This window comes from Colletotrichum jinshuiense, chromosome 4 (genome assembly GCF_051148585.1).
Source record: "Colletotrichum jinshuiense chromosome 4, complete sequence".
Classification (NCBI taxonomy): Eukaryota; Fungi; Ascomycota; class Sordariomycetes; order Glomerellales; family Glomerellaceae; genus Colletotrichum; species Colletotrichum jinshuiense.
Genome location: NC_139311.1, coordinates 2488123 through 2500890, shown reverse-complemented (window position 1 = coordinate 2500890; position 12768 = coordinate 2488123). Strand labels below are relative to the sequence as shown.

The 12768-nt window shown below is 53.5% G+C and overlaps 5 protein-coding genes across 5 annotated transcripts; 2 read left to right on the top strand and 3 right to left on the bottom strand.

The window, feature by feature from the left end:
• Positions 1-1023: 1023 nt before the first annotated feature.
• Positions 1024-3760, bottom strand: EsH8_IV_000624 (decapping enzyme complex catalytic subunit; the record flags this gene model as incomplete). Its single annotated transcript, XM_083265514.1, has 2 exons — positions 1024-3635; positions 3730-3760. The coding sequence occupies 2 exons, from the start codon at positions 3758-3760 to the stop codon at positions 1024-1026; spliced, it is 2643 nt and encodes an 880-aa protein (XP_083124409.1).
• Positions 3761-5458: 1698 nt separating this feature from the next.
• On the top strand, positions 5459-6440 carry EsH8_IV_000623 (DUF4112 domain-containing protein; the record flags this gene model as incomplete). Its single annotated transcript, XM_083265513.1, has 3 exons — positions 5459-5533; positions 5602-5816; positions 5897-6440. 3 exons carry the CDS (start codon positions 5459-5461, stop codon positions 6438-6440), a joined length of 834 nt encoding a protein of 277 aa, XP_083124408.1.
• Positions 6441-7751: 1311 nt separating this feature from the next.
• EsH8_IV_000622 (ribonucleotide-diphosphate reductase subunit RNR2) lies at positions 7752-9210 on the top strand (the record flags this gene model as incomplete). The annotated part of the gene is made up of 4 exons (XM_083265512.1): positions 7752-7781; positions 7880-8137; positions 8209-8542; positions 8597-9210. The coding sequence occupies 4 exons, from the start codon at positions 7752-7754 to the stop codon at positions 9208-9210; spliced, it is 1236 nt and encodes a 411-aa protein (XP_083124407.1).
• Positions 9211-9818: 608 nt separating this feature from the next.
• Positions 9819-10382, bottom strand: EsH8_IV_000621 (signal recognition particle 9 kDa protein-domain-containing protein; the record flags this gene model as incomplete). The annotated part of the gene is made up of 2 exons (XM_083265511.1): positions 9819-10226; positions 10311-10382. 2 exons carry the CDS (start codon positions 10380-10382, stop codon positions 9819-9821), a joined length of 480 nt encoding a protein of 159 aa, XP_083124406.1.
• Positions 10383-10913: 531 nt separating this feature from the next.
• Positions 10914-12187, bottom strand: EsH8_IV_000620 (WD-repeat containing protein SWD2; the record flags this gene model as incomplete). Its single annotated transcript, XM_083265510.1, has 3 exons — positions 10914-11704; positions 11759-11993; positions 12050-12187. 3 exons carry the CDS (start codon positions 12185-12187, stop codon positions 10914-10916), a joined length of 1164 nt encoding a protein of 387 aa, XP_083124405.1.
• Positions 12188-12768: the final 581 nt, after the last annotated feature.

The following is a 12768-nucleotide window of genomic DNA, read 5'->3' as shown; positions in this document are numbered from 1 at the left end:
ATGGTCAAACGGTTGACAACTGTGACTCTGACTCACCTGACAGATGATCTTCTACGTTCTTGATTATCGAAGTGTTTAAATGTCGGGCCTGATCGGTCACTGCTTGGTTGTACTTGAGGAAAATATATTTACGGAATCCCGGGTGTTGATTTTGCATGACTGGAATTACCTTCATCTTACCTTCGAGCCCCAGGGTCTACGGCCTTACTTATACCAGCTCACCTCTACATCCACCATGGCACCATAGGTATGTCCCACGGATGATTGCGCCCGGCGCCCGATGGTTCGATAGTGAAGGAGGCCGCACGGTAACCAACTCCAACCCGGGGTTTGTAATCCCAGGAATCCCAAAGCAGGTTTCTGACCCCCTCTATCTTCTATGTGCCTCGTACCAAGAGCAGAAATGAGCAGCGAAATGAGCTTGGGAGAGAAAGGCTCACTTAGAGAACCATCACACGTATCGTCAGACCACTATTCGAACCTTCATTCCGTGGCAGCCGCACCTTGCCGAAACGGATCTTACAGCTGTAACAATTGGTTGCTTTGCGCCTCCTGCCTGGTTTCCAGACCGGTGCGGACCGCGCAAGAACATCACGCCACCGCGGGGGGACAGGAGACTGGCACATGGTAATTATTACGCGGGGGCGGGGCCGAGAGGAGGCCAACATGTGTTGCCCATCGGTAAATCCAATGCTTTCCCCGGACCCCGGGAAATGACATGCTTGGCATGGTTACTTGGAGTATTGGTCCTAATTACTGTAGCTAAACTGGCAGACGAGGTACATCCCAGGGTATAATATCTCCTGCCTGTATATATCTTCCTGCACCTTGGCCCTCTCCCCCAAGCAATGATTTACCAACGCAGATACGTTGTTAAATTCCATAGACCCGTCGCAATGCAACACCAAAAGTCAAAAAGAGGGATACACTAAATAAGCACCAACTCTGGCGCGAAATCCACGATGCAGCTCGACTCCAGTCCATGCCTGACGTCCTAGCACCGGTCGACCAACCCTGTCAATTCTATTTGGCGTTGTTTGCCACCGACGCCAGATACCCAAGCAGGAAACTCCGGTCTGCGGGAGAAATTGGTGTTTGACTGCCCCGACGAGATTCTGGTGAGTTCTCTGGGAGGCCCTGCCCGCTTGCAGAAGCAAGAGATGCCACTCGTGACCGCATGCCCATGTCCGGCGCCGCCATTTCTCTTGCCTTTCCCTTATTGTCCGGAACAAATCCTGGGCCAGGGCTTGGTGACTGAGGCTTGCCGAAAAGCGAGAGAAGCTTATGTTTCTGTTCTGTTGACATCTCTGGTTTCCGCTGCACAGCGGCTGGCGCCGGCAGAGCAGATGTCGATGGAGGACTGGCAAGGCTGGCTGGCTTGTCCGCTCCAGCCGGACCGAAAACCGAGGCCATAGCAGGTGCGCGAGGTCCAACTGGCTGATTCGTATTTTCCATACGCTGAAGGATCTGGCTTGGGTGCATTTGCGGCGAGTTGCTGTTATACATGGCAGGACTGCTGTTCGCAGCTTGATTGTACAGTCCCTTGTTTTCCGTTGCTCTTGGGCTATAGGAACCAATTGACAGGGGACTTCGATGTTCTGATCTCCCAGCTTGAGAATGTAGCGAGAGAGATTGAATAGGAACTTGTGAGACAAAATCCGATGCATCTTGCGGGGGTTTGCTGAGAGGGCTACTCGAAACTGGTTGGGCCCCGCGGTTCTGGAAGACAGGACTAAAGCCATCCTGATTGTTTCCTTTCGTGGTTGATATTCCTTTGAGAAGAGCAGCGCTTGCTGTGGTTGCCGGAAGCTCAGCGGGTTGATTCGCAGGAGGTGAGTCAACCTCAGGCTTTTTAAACATTTGCAGAAGTGCAGTCCGGTGAGCCGGGTCGACGGTTTGCTGAACCCTAGAGTTCATGGCTTGGTTCGGATGGGATTGTGTAGCGCCTGCATTCGACGGAGAAAGACCCGGCGATTGATTATACGTCTGGACGCCTCCATGTCCGTGAATACCGGTAGATATCGGAACAGATCCCGAAGGCGCGGGTCCGAATGACTGTGGGCTGGGGTGATAAGACCTTTCTGGGCTGGAAGCTTTGGTATCAGACTTGAGGACTCCCAGCAGCGCCATGGAATGATTCGAAAGCTGGCCATTAGGGGGTTTAGGTTGATACAGCAGGTTCTGACTTTGTTGCTGAAAGTGTGGTTGCTGATATTGTGCACCACCCATGACCTGGTTCACAGTTCCGTGTGCATGTTTGGGCGGCGGCGGCGGCGTCGCGTCAGCAAATGCGCCTCTGTTCAGGAGAGTCTTCTGAACCTGAGGGGGCAACGGTTGTGGATGCTTTAAGGCCGGGTGTGGAATATATGCAGGGCCACCCATCATCGATGGATCATACTGCCTAGCATGAGGGGCCATAGGGCCAGCATTGCCAGGCTGAGCAAACGCCCATGACTGTGGTGTCCCACCTGGAACAACGGGAAAGCCCGGCGGAGTCTGGTAGCTTGCCAGCGGTGCCCGTTGCTGAGGATGATGCTGGCCGTGGGGACTATGTGGTTGTGGTACTTCTCCGATGGTATGATCAAGGGGTGTGTGAGGAATTTGTGACACCGGAACAGCATTAGCAGCAGCCTGATTTTTTGCTTGCAGGATGGCCAGCAACGATGCGCCTTTGTCACGGTCTGTATCCGGTGATGCGGGTTTAGACGTCGCTTGCGCCGCTGTTGGCTGGACTCTCAATAGACGCTGCAGTTCCTGCGTTGCACCCTCGAGCGTGTCAAGGGCTGGGGTTCGAGTGGAAACATTGGTAGTTGGCTCCGTTTGCCAGACGTCATCCTCGGTAAGGGGCTCCTCGTGAAGAGAGTAAGGATGGAAATGCGCGTCATTGGCAGCCTTGACAGCATCTTTCCTCCTCTGCTGCACCACCCATTTCTTAAGAGGAACCAGAAATGGGGCAACCATGTAGAACTTGTTGGCGTTGGCAGCAGCCGCGGCATCATTCTGGGGCTGGTTTCCTCTCTTACGGAAGGCAGGAAGCTCCGAGAGTTTATACCATTGAATCTTGCTGATCTCCTTCCTCGTCCGCGGCTGAAAATGGGTGTCCATGGGCACATCGCGAAAGACGTAGAGCCTCAGCTGCTGTTCTCTCATGGTGACCTCGATATACTTGACGTCGTCTCGGTTCTCGGGAACCAATCCCGCGGCGTGCAAATCGTAGCCAGTCTCCTCGTACACCTCGCGGATGGCACATTCGAGGTCATCTTCGTCCTTGTTGATCTTTCCACGGGGGAAACTCCAGTTGGCGCCCTTTTTCCAGCCCTTGACCAAAATGGTCGAGTCCATGGCCTCATTGAGCATGATAGCCCCCCTCACGGGGACTCTAGTCTTGTACTGTAAGAACTCCTCGAAGGCCTTTGTGTGATTCTCGACCGAAAATGGCGCCAGCAGCGGACAATGCTGGAAGATGCGGAGGCTGAAACTCCTGAGAGTCATGGAGGGAAGTGTGGGATCGAGCGGGCGGACGAAGTCTTCGTAAAACCATTGTGCCTCTTCTATCTGAAAACAGATACGTGCAACGGATGACAGATCTTCTTCAGGCAGATTGATGATGAAACGGACGCATAGGTCGTCCAACCCTATGGTTTGTTAGCCTTGTCGCAGAGGAGATAAAAGTAAAGGCGCGAGGCTAGGTGGCTGTCGCCTTGATTGCCGGGGTGTGGGGTAACCAACAATCCTCTAACTGCATCTTTTCTTCGGCCATTTTGCGCGATGGCTAGTAACATGTCCTCAAGAAGGTTGCGTTGATTTTAGTCGCCTGTACCTGGTAATGAGGTGGCGGTGGGAAGAGGCTCCTGACGACGAGTATCTGTTGAGTACAAGGCGAGGAGCGGCGATAGCATGGTACGGGGTAGGAGGCTTGGGTTGGGTCAGGCTCAAAGCTTCCCGCTTGCGACCGGAATGCGCCTGCAGCAGCTAAAGTCGGCAGCGGCGGGCAATTCAGCGGATCAAAGTGGAGGATTGGCGGGTGGAGCGTGGCTGAGACGTAGTGCAGTTGTTTGTGTGTTTGCGGCAGCGCCAGGAGCGAATACGTTGACGAGCGGCCTCTCGGTTTGCGGTTGGTGTTTTGTCAAGAGGCGGAGAAGCGACGCATTGCGTATTCTCTGTTGACGATGGAAGGCAAGGCAGGAACAAGGCAACGGTTGGTGCCGGAAGCTCCAGGGGAGAAGGTGGGACGGACGTGGCAGATGTTGTGTGGCGGGAAGCTTTCATGGTCGCTCGATATGATTGGTTGTAAGTATCAGCTAAGTGCTGGAATTGTTCGCACTGTCAACTGCACAGTTTTTTAGGTTCTTTCCTACAGTGCGCATAAGGGTAACGGCTTGGCTGTCATGGCACAGCCCGTCTCATCGTCTCCATGTTTGCTAGTCAACACCTCACTTCCATCAGGTCTGGACCAGTCCTTGTCAGGTAGGGAGGTGATTGACTGTCTTAGGTGCCGGTTGCCTCTTCCCGAATTGCTCAGCCATCGAGACTAACAAGCAAATCCCCTCAAGCTGCCTTCGTCCAGATCCAATTCCCCTTTAGCTGAAATCTACCCGAGAGGCTGGAACAAGGAAAAAGTCTGGGGATGCTGCGCCACAAAATGGCTGTGCTGCTCACTTGCCACACTTGCGTAGCTAGGACACCACACCACCTGAATGTCAATGCCGATGCGGGCAGTAGCGGTCCAGGGTCTTCCGCAGCATCCAGCAGGACAGGTCTTGCTAGTGCTGCTGAAGTTTTCGGCCGAGGACAAGTAGGCTCGCATGCTCATTGGGAGCCAGCCAACAATCCGCTGCAGCATGATGTGAAACACGGCAGGCTAGCCTATCTAGGACCCACTGAAGAGGCCTCTTGGGGTTGTGCTGGGTGCATTGGCGTGCAGTAACTGGCAGCATTACATCATGACCGCGGTCTGGTCCCCTGACTTGACAAAACAGGAATTCTGGGCGCTCGACGTTAGAGTCGGTCTAGGTCATTCCAGCTTGTTACGTAGAGAAAGAGGCAACTTGTTGTATGTGACTCGGACCCTGCGTGCCCTTTTTTCTCTCCTTCCTTAGTACTTATATTATTAGACATTTCCTCGTCCAGTTCCAGCCATCTCAAATGCTCACTTTCCCAACCACCATCTACGCACAAAACCATTGCCAGTAGTCGCTTTGTTCCAACACCAACGTCCAACCTTATACGGCGCATCCCGAAACAAACGACGATAAGCACTCTGCCAATTTGAACTACTTCGCTAGTCTACTAGCGGGGTTGTCTCAGCGAGCCACTCATTACAACAAGTGACTGGGGAGTTTGTGAGAGCTTTGATCGCGCAGATAAATACTCCGAGACCCCGGCTTACACGCCCCTCATCGCAAGCACTGCCAATTGATCCTTCAGCGCCTCACCAACGACCCATTCATTCGCAAACATGGCCGGTCTCATAGCAAAGTGGATTAGCAAGAAGATTTTGGCCGAAAAAGTTGAAAACAACTTTGGTCGCGAGGTATGTCATTGCAGTTGAAGGATGCGCTCATGAACTTCAAATCCCATAGAAGCTAACCTTCTCACCAGGATCCTTACTTCGAGTCAGTACCTGCTACCAGACTAGATGGTACCCCCAACGGCAAAGTCAAGAAGCGTAGAAAGGCTTTGCCGCCAGGCATCTCCAAACAAGACGCTGAGGTTTTGACCAAGGTCAAGAGACGAGCCTACCGGCTTGACCAGTCGTTGTTTAGCTGCTGCGGCGTTCGATTTGGATGGGGCAGCGTCATCGGTCTTGTTCCTGCGTGAGTACCCTGCCATGTCACCTCACCCCACATTCCTCTTCGGGCTTGTCAATAGCTACTAACAAAAATGTTGCTTCTAGGATTGGCGATGTTCTTGATGCGTTTATGGCAATGATGGTATTCAGGACCTGCTCCAAGGTTGAAGGTGGACTCCCGAGTTCGGTGAAATCTAAGATGATGTTCAACATCATTGTCGACTTTGTCATTGGGCTCGTTCCCTTCGTTGGAGACATTGCCGACGCTGCTTTCCGCGCCAACACCAAAAACGCTATTGTTCTTGAGGAATACCTCCGCGAGAAAGGAAAAAAGAACTTGCGACGCAGTGGAATGCCTATTCCTGCCATTGATCCGAGCGAGGCAGACGAATTCGATCGTCTGCAAGGAGACCGCACACCGCCAGAGTACGTCAGCCGGGAACCGTCACGCAACGGACACATGTCGGCGGGCCGCCAACCTCCATACAACGATGGACGCGCCCCGGCAGCTCCAGTAAACGCCAAGCTCAGAGATGAGCGGTCTGGTGGCGGCCGAGGCTTCTTTGGATTCGGCCGATCGAAGATGAATGACGATGTTGAGGCAGCCCGCGACTCTAGGGACAGGCCGGCTCGACAGTCGCGACATTAGACCAAGCTTGATGTCTCCAAGAGGAATATTCGAGAGGGAGGAAAGCTGTGGGCAGCTTCCATTGGCACCCTGGCGGTTTGCTAATGTGCGCATTCTATTCTCTTGGAATACAAGAGTTGGGGCGGGGTGTCCTGAATCAGTCCGGCTCGAGACGCGTACACATTATGAATGGCAGGATGATTAAGGATGAACATGACACGATACCTTTTCAGTTAACATACCCACCTTATGTTAGCAGCACTACTAGATGATTAATGCACTACATATACGAATGCTCTTGACGTATGCGTGACACAAGGATTGTTTGGAGCTGGACGTTAAAGCCAAGAAGCGGCGTCCGTGCCTGCCGGGTGGGTGAATGATCAGATTGGTGATGGTAAGTGCGTTTGACCGCGTCGATCCGCAGTTGGGAGTCATACAGTCAGGATTTGCAAGTGCTTAGACGAGATTACATAGCAGTTGAAGTCTTGGAGGAGCCACTCTGGTTCCGCCGAGCTGGAGCTAAGACGTGTTCAGTTTATCAGATCAGATCAGATACCTGACAGCAAAGTACCAGAGAGCAGGGAACGCGTCGGTTCGTAACGCCGAGGACGAACCCAGCAAAGGGTGGGTAGGGCAAGCAAGAGGTGGCTAGAGATGGAACGCGTCTGCTCGGCCGAAGCTCTCGGGAGCTTAGTTTGGTTTCCCGGCCATGACATCGTTGCCTGGTCGGCACGCCGGGGATGGAACGCAAACGGCCACTTCGGCGTCGTAGCTCGTTACAAATGATGAGATGCGTCGAGGGGGAAAAAGAGGGCTGGGCCTGGCGTGTCCCATTTGGACCGTAATTTTTGCAAGGTCTTTACAAGGTCTCGAAGTGGAAAAGACACAGCCGAGACAGGATCCATGCACTTTCGCAACGAAACGCGCCGGCGATCGCGCTGGTTGGGCTGGGAAAGGCCCCTGCGAAGACGCGCTTTGAGTGGGGCTGAGGGGTGAAAGCGGCGCGTGGTTCCAGCCCAAAGCAATTAGACAAGACTCAGAACCACTATGAAAAGGTACGACTCGAGAGGTACCGGGCCAGAAAACACGAAAACGCGAGCCCCCTGTTTAACGCGTCCCACTACACGTGATAGCGCTCCCGGTGCCTCGTTTGCTTGGTACAAAAGCTCTGTCTTTCCAGAGCCAGTCTACGAGAACCGCGATCATACTCTCTTCACTCTCACCCAGAAGACAATCCACGAACATATACCCTCAATTGATTCCTCACCCACTCTTCTTCTACTTCTTCAACCCACCGCCCTTTGTCTTTGTCTTCCCACAAGCCTTACCATGTCCGTTGAAGTCACCCCATCCAAGCAGGTACGTCACGTCACCGCGCTGCATCTCAGCTGCAACCCCCAACCCAGTTCATTTCACGCCCGCCATTGTGAATGGAATTGCTAACAACCAAATTTTAGGCTGCTGCTGCTCTCGACTCCTTTAAGATGGAGTCTCCCGTCAAGAAGCTCAACTTCAACACTGCGGACAAGGAAAACCAGCCCCTCGGCTCCGACGTTGCCACCGCAACCGACATCCACACCAAGCCCACGGAGGCGTCCGCGAAACAACAAGAAAAGCCCGCTGTTGCACCCGGCATCAAGGAACAAGAAATGGACGAGCCTTTACTGCAGGAGAACGGCCAGCGCTTCGTTCTCTTCCCCATCAAGTACCACGAGGTATGTACCGCGTCATTGACGCGTAAAGTGGTTTCCGCACATGAATTTTGACTGACTCTTGCTACGCACAGATCTGGCAAATGTACAAGAAGGCTGAGGCCTCTTTCTGGACCGCCGAGGAGATCGACCTCTCAAAGGATCTCCACGACTGGAACAACAAGATCAACGAGGACGAAAAGTACTTCATCTCTCACATCCTCGCCTTCTTTGCCGCGTCCGACGGCATCGTCAATGAGAATCTTGTCGAGCGCTTTAGCGGCGAGGTCCAGGTGCCCGAGGCCCGTTGCTTCTACGGTTTCCAGATCATGATGGAGAACATCCACTCTGAGACCTACTCCCTCCTTATCGACACCTACATCAAGGAGCCGGCGCAGCGCACCTACCTTTTCAACGCCATTGACACCAGTATGATTCTTCCACACGCACTCAACTGAACATCCGGCTGACTCTTTATCGCAGTTCCCTGCATTCGCAAGAAGGCCGACTGGGCCCTCAAGTGGATCAGTGATGAGAAGTCGTCTTTTGCCCAACGCCTGGTTGCCTTTGCCGCCGTCGAGGGTATCTTCTTCAGTGGTGCCTTCGCTTCCATCTTCTGGCTCAAGAAGCGCGGTCTCATGCCCGGTCTGACTTTCTCCAACGAGCTTATCTCCCGTGACGAGGGTCTGCACACCGACTTCGCCTGCCTCCTGTACTCTCACCTCAAGAACCGCCCCAGTAAGCAGGTCCTCGAGGACATCATTGTCGATGCTGTCAAGATCGAGCAGGAGTTCTTGACCGAGGCCCTGCCTTGCGGTCTTCTCGGCATGAACTCCAACTTGATGAAACAGTACATCGAGTTCGTCGCCGATCGCCTGTTGGTCGCTCTTGGCAACGAGAAAGTCTACAAGTCTGCCAACCCCTTCGACTTCATGGAGAACATCTCCCTCGGCGGCAAGACCAACTTCTTTGAGAAGCGTGTTGCCGACTACCAGAAGGCTGGTGTCATGAACAGCACAAAGAAGGCCCAAGAAGAGGCTGGTGCTGAGAGCAAGGGTGAGAATGGCGGTGACTTCGCCTTCGATGAGGACTTCTAAATTTGGAGCGCGAAGTCGTGACCCTGTTCTTTCCCCATATACCCTTGTACGTTGCATACGCATGGCGTTTGCCACAGCGTCGTCTTTTCACCTTCAACACTCCATCGCCTCTGAGCTAGGGTTCAGAGTTGTTTTCTTTCTTTGTCGTACATACATGGCGTTGGCGGTTATCATTTTTACAAGGAGTTGGATGCTCCCACGGGCTGGTTGGCTGGATAACCGTGGAAAATGGGGGGCATGAATGTCTTTGATGGATAATGTACCTATGGCGGTAACTATTGTTTTTCAGTAATCGCAAATGACATATGAACCAACTCGCTGCCTCCCACGTATGTGACAATGAAAACTTAGGACAATATTGAGAAGCTGTTTGGGTTTGGAAGTTAACCCGCCAATAAATTTTGCGCGGGGGCATTCATTCGTTTTGGACTCTTGTGGAATTTGCTCGTGAACTTCTGCTATTAGACCGTCTTTGCGTTGATGCCATGCTGTCAACATATCCATAGACCAACCCAGCCGTATCCCCAGGCATACGGATGACAACTGATCCCATTCCCAGACGCCCATCCATTCATGCGTTCTCCTTGGTCTCCAGATCGTATTTCGCTTCATTTTTTGCCCTTCTTCTTCTTCTTCCCTCCGCCGCCGGCACCAGCCTGCTGAGGCTTCTCCTGCTGCGCTGCCGGCGTCGCGGCACCAGTGCCGGGTGTCTCCTCACCAGCGGTGGCGGCGGGAATATCGGTCATGGGCTCGTCCTTAAGCTCGACGGGCGCTTTAGAGGTCGACATCGTTCGCCCCAAGGTCCCCAGGCAGGTGATGAGGCGGGAGACTTCGGCGGCCTTGGTGGTGCGGTACTTCAGCGCGACGCCGCTGACAGGGTCGAAGGTCTTGATCTCGAGGCTTCCGCGGGGGGGCTTGGCGTCCGTCATGGCTGCGTCCGCGTCCCCAGCTCCGTCTTCCGTCTTGGACTTTCGAGGCTTGACAGGTTTTATGGAGTACTTTGTTGTGATTCTTGTCTGTAACGCACGAGGGTCGCGCACCGCGACTGGGGTCAGCAATTGGGCCCCTGCAGACTGATTGAGAGGCAGGCGCGGACTCACAGTTGCTGGACGGGCTTGGAGGAGGAGGGAGGACTGCTCCAGCCATTCCTGGCTGGTCTTGTAGGTCGGCATTGCGTTATGGTGGTGAGGCGGCCGGAGCCTTGCGCGCTGGTCGGTGTATGCGCAGCTGTCGCTAGTGTCGAGTTTGCTATGCGATCGAGACTACGTGGAGGGCACAGCTTGTCCCTTCTTTTTGTTGTGTGTCGGGCCGATGGCTGTTAGCAGGGTGCGGCGCAGGGCTGCTGATGGTTGGACGGAGTGACGTTCGTAGAGGTGGCCTGGTCGGTGGAGGATGCAATTTTGGTGGGGTTCAGCCGTAGCTGCTTTGGAGTTGAGCCCCATTGCAGTGAGGGGCACGTTTAAACAGCACCAACAACCCAGTCTAAAGAACATGGCGTTCCGCACTCCTGTCTCTCGTGATATTGAGTTTATGATAATTGGGCACTCCGAGTATGTAATTTTGCAGCATATTCTGTGACACAGACTTTCTACACGGGTTGGGTATCTTGTATCCTAGACTCCAAAAATGATTGATCCTTCCCTTGGCCGCTGACTCGCAGCTCTCACCATCAGGTCGTAACTTCTCTAAATTCATTCCCCATTTCACGCATGCGGGTCGGGCAGCCAGAAGAGGACCTCCTGGTCGGCACTTGCAAAGAAGTTGTATCGTGGGTTGAAGGCCAAGACTGCCGCCTCCCGCTTATCCTCCAATGTCCAGCTAGGGTTGAGGGTCTTGGCGTCGTTCTGTGGCGGCGTCAAGATATCCCAGACCAGAACGTCCTTCTTGGAACCACTCAGGACATAGCGGCCGTCTACAGAGAAGCAACACTCGCCGCTGCTCTCAATTATTGGCTGTTCTACTCTCGGAGCACTGTGAACGGTGACTGTCTCGCCTGCAGCCAAGCGCGAAGTTCCACCCTCAGGCTTGCGCAGATACGCCTTAAGACTTCCGTCAAACGCGTCCAGAAGGAAGTGCCCACTGCCTCGCGTTCCGACGAGTATGTGCTTTCCGTCGTTTGAGAACTCTAGCTTCGTCCATCCCCTAACAACAAACTGCGGGTCCACATGCCTGCCAACGTCGACCAGATCGAAGGTAGCGAATGGTGCTTTGTCGTAATTGCGACAGTCATACAGCAATACACTGCCACTGCTTGGACAAGCAACTGCGAATGTTTGTCCCGAGGGGTCGTATGCGGCCAGATATGGCGAGTTCAAGAATAACTGGCCGCACCATTGCTTGGTTGAAATGTTCCAGAGGCGCACAGTGTTATCTTGACTGCAGGAGATGAAGTTATCAGCTCCAGGATGCACGGCAATATCTGTAACACTCCGTTCGTGGCCCTCAAAGTATCGAATGAACGAGTTATCGTGTGTAGCCAGGTATCGAATTTGGTCTATAATCTTCATCAGCAATCCTCTAGCAACTTCAGGCCTAGAACGCTACCGACCGTTTTGTTTTGTGCTCGCGTATATAATACTGGAGCTTGTGTGTGTGAATCTCGCCAGTTTGACGCCGTACTTCTTGCTTAGCAAGCTCTTATCATGCCGGCCGTCCTTGACGTTGTAGATCTGGATGGTCTCGTCGCTTTCCGATGTCATGAGAAGCTCTCCAGGGTCGTCGAAGTCGAGAGATAATACGTGGGGCTGCGGGCGCCCATCTTTGATGTCTTCTCTTTTGAAAAGCTGGGGGGCTATAAGCGAGAGACCTCAGAAGAAGAGAGCAAGCGTTGCCCGCATACCTTGGTCGGACGAAATGTCGATATGACCTCACTCAGCTGTGTCGTGTTGTTGACTGCCAGGGAGCGCGTGATGTTCAGCGAGGTACCGTTGACCGGAGTTGACTCGCGATGGTCAAGGTCCATTGGTGTCGAAGCCATGGCACCAGTTTGGGAGGTACCGATATCTTTGCCGTCTCAATTGGTCGAGCGACGCCCTTCAATCCGTCTGTGTTGCAAAGTTGCAAAGAGAAGAACAAAATGTCGAGCTTCGCCTCCCCTTCGAAGAACTCGTGGGTATGCCAAATAACTTCCACGATATATTTTGGATCCCTTTCCGATATTTCCTGCTTAGTGTCAGAGGTCCGGAGCTGTGGCCACAGTTGTTGGTGGAAAGCGTTTAGTTGAGTCGTACTTTAACAGACACGTTGGAGCAGTAAAGGATGCGCGACTCTGAAATCTGGAAGCTCTAGTTCAGCTTAACTGGTGGGGCCGGGGAATGGGAGCTACCACTCAGGTGCGCCACACATATGCGACCTCACACCCAAGGCGTGTGCTTATGGCAGCGAAGCCTCGAATCGCCGACCTCCAGCCACACCGGCCATGGCAAGCAGGTCCCCCAGCTCGGCGAGCTGGCAGCCTCGTCTGATGACGCCTGACCAAGCATTGGAAACTGGCGCACCGGCAATGGGCCAGCTAAATTAACGCCCCCGTTTCGCCAGGATCTGGGGTACCGATTCAGG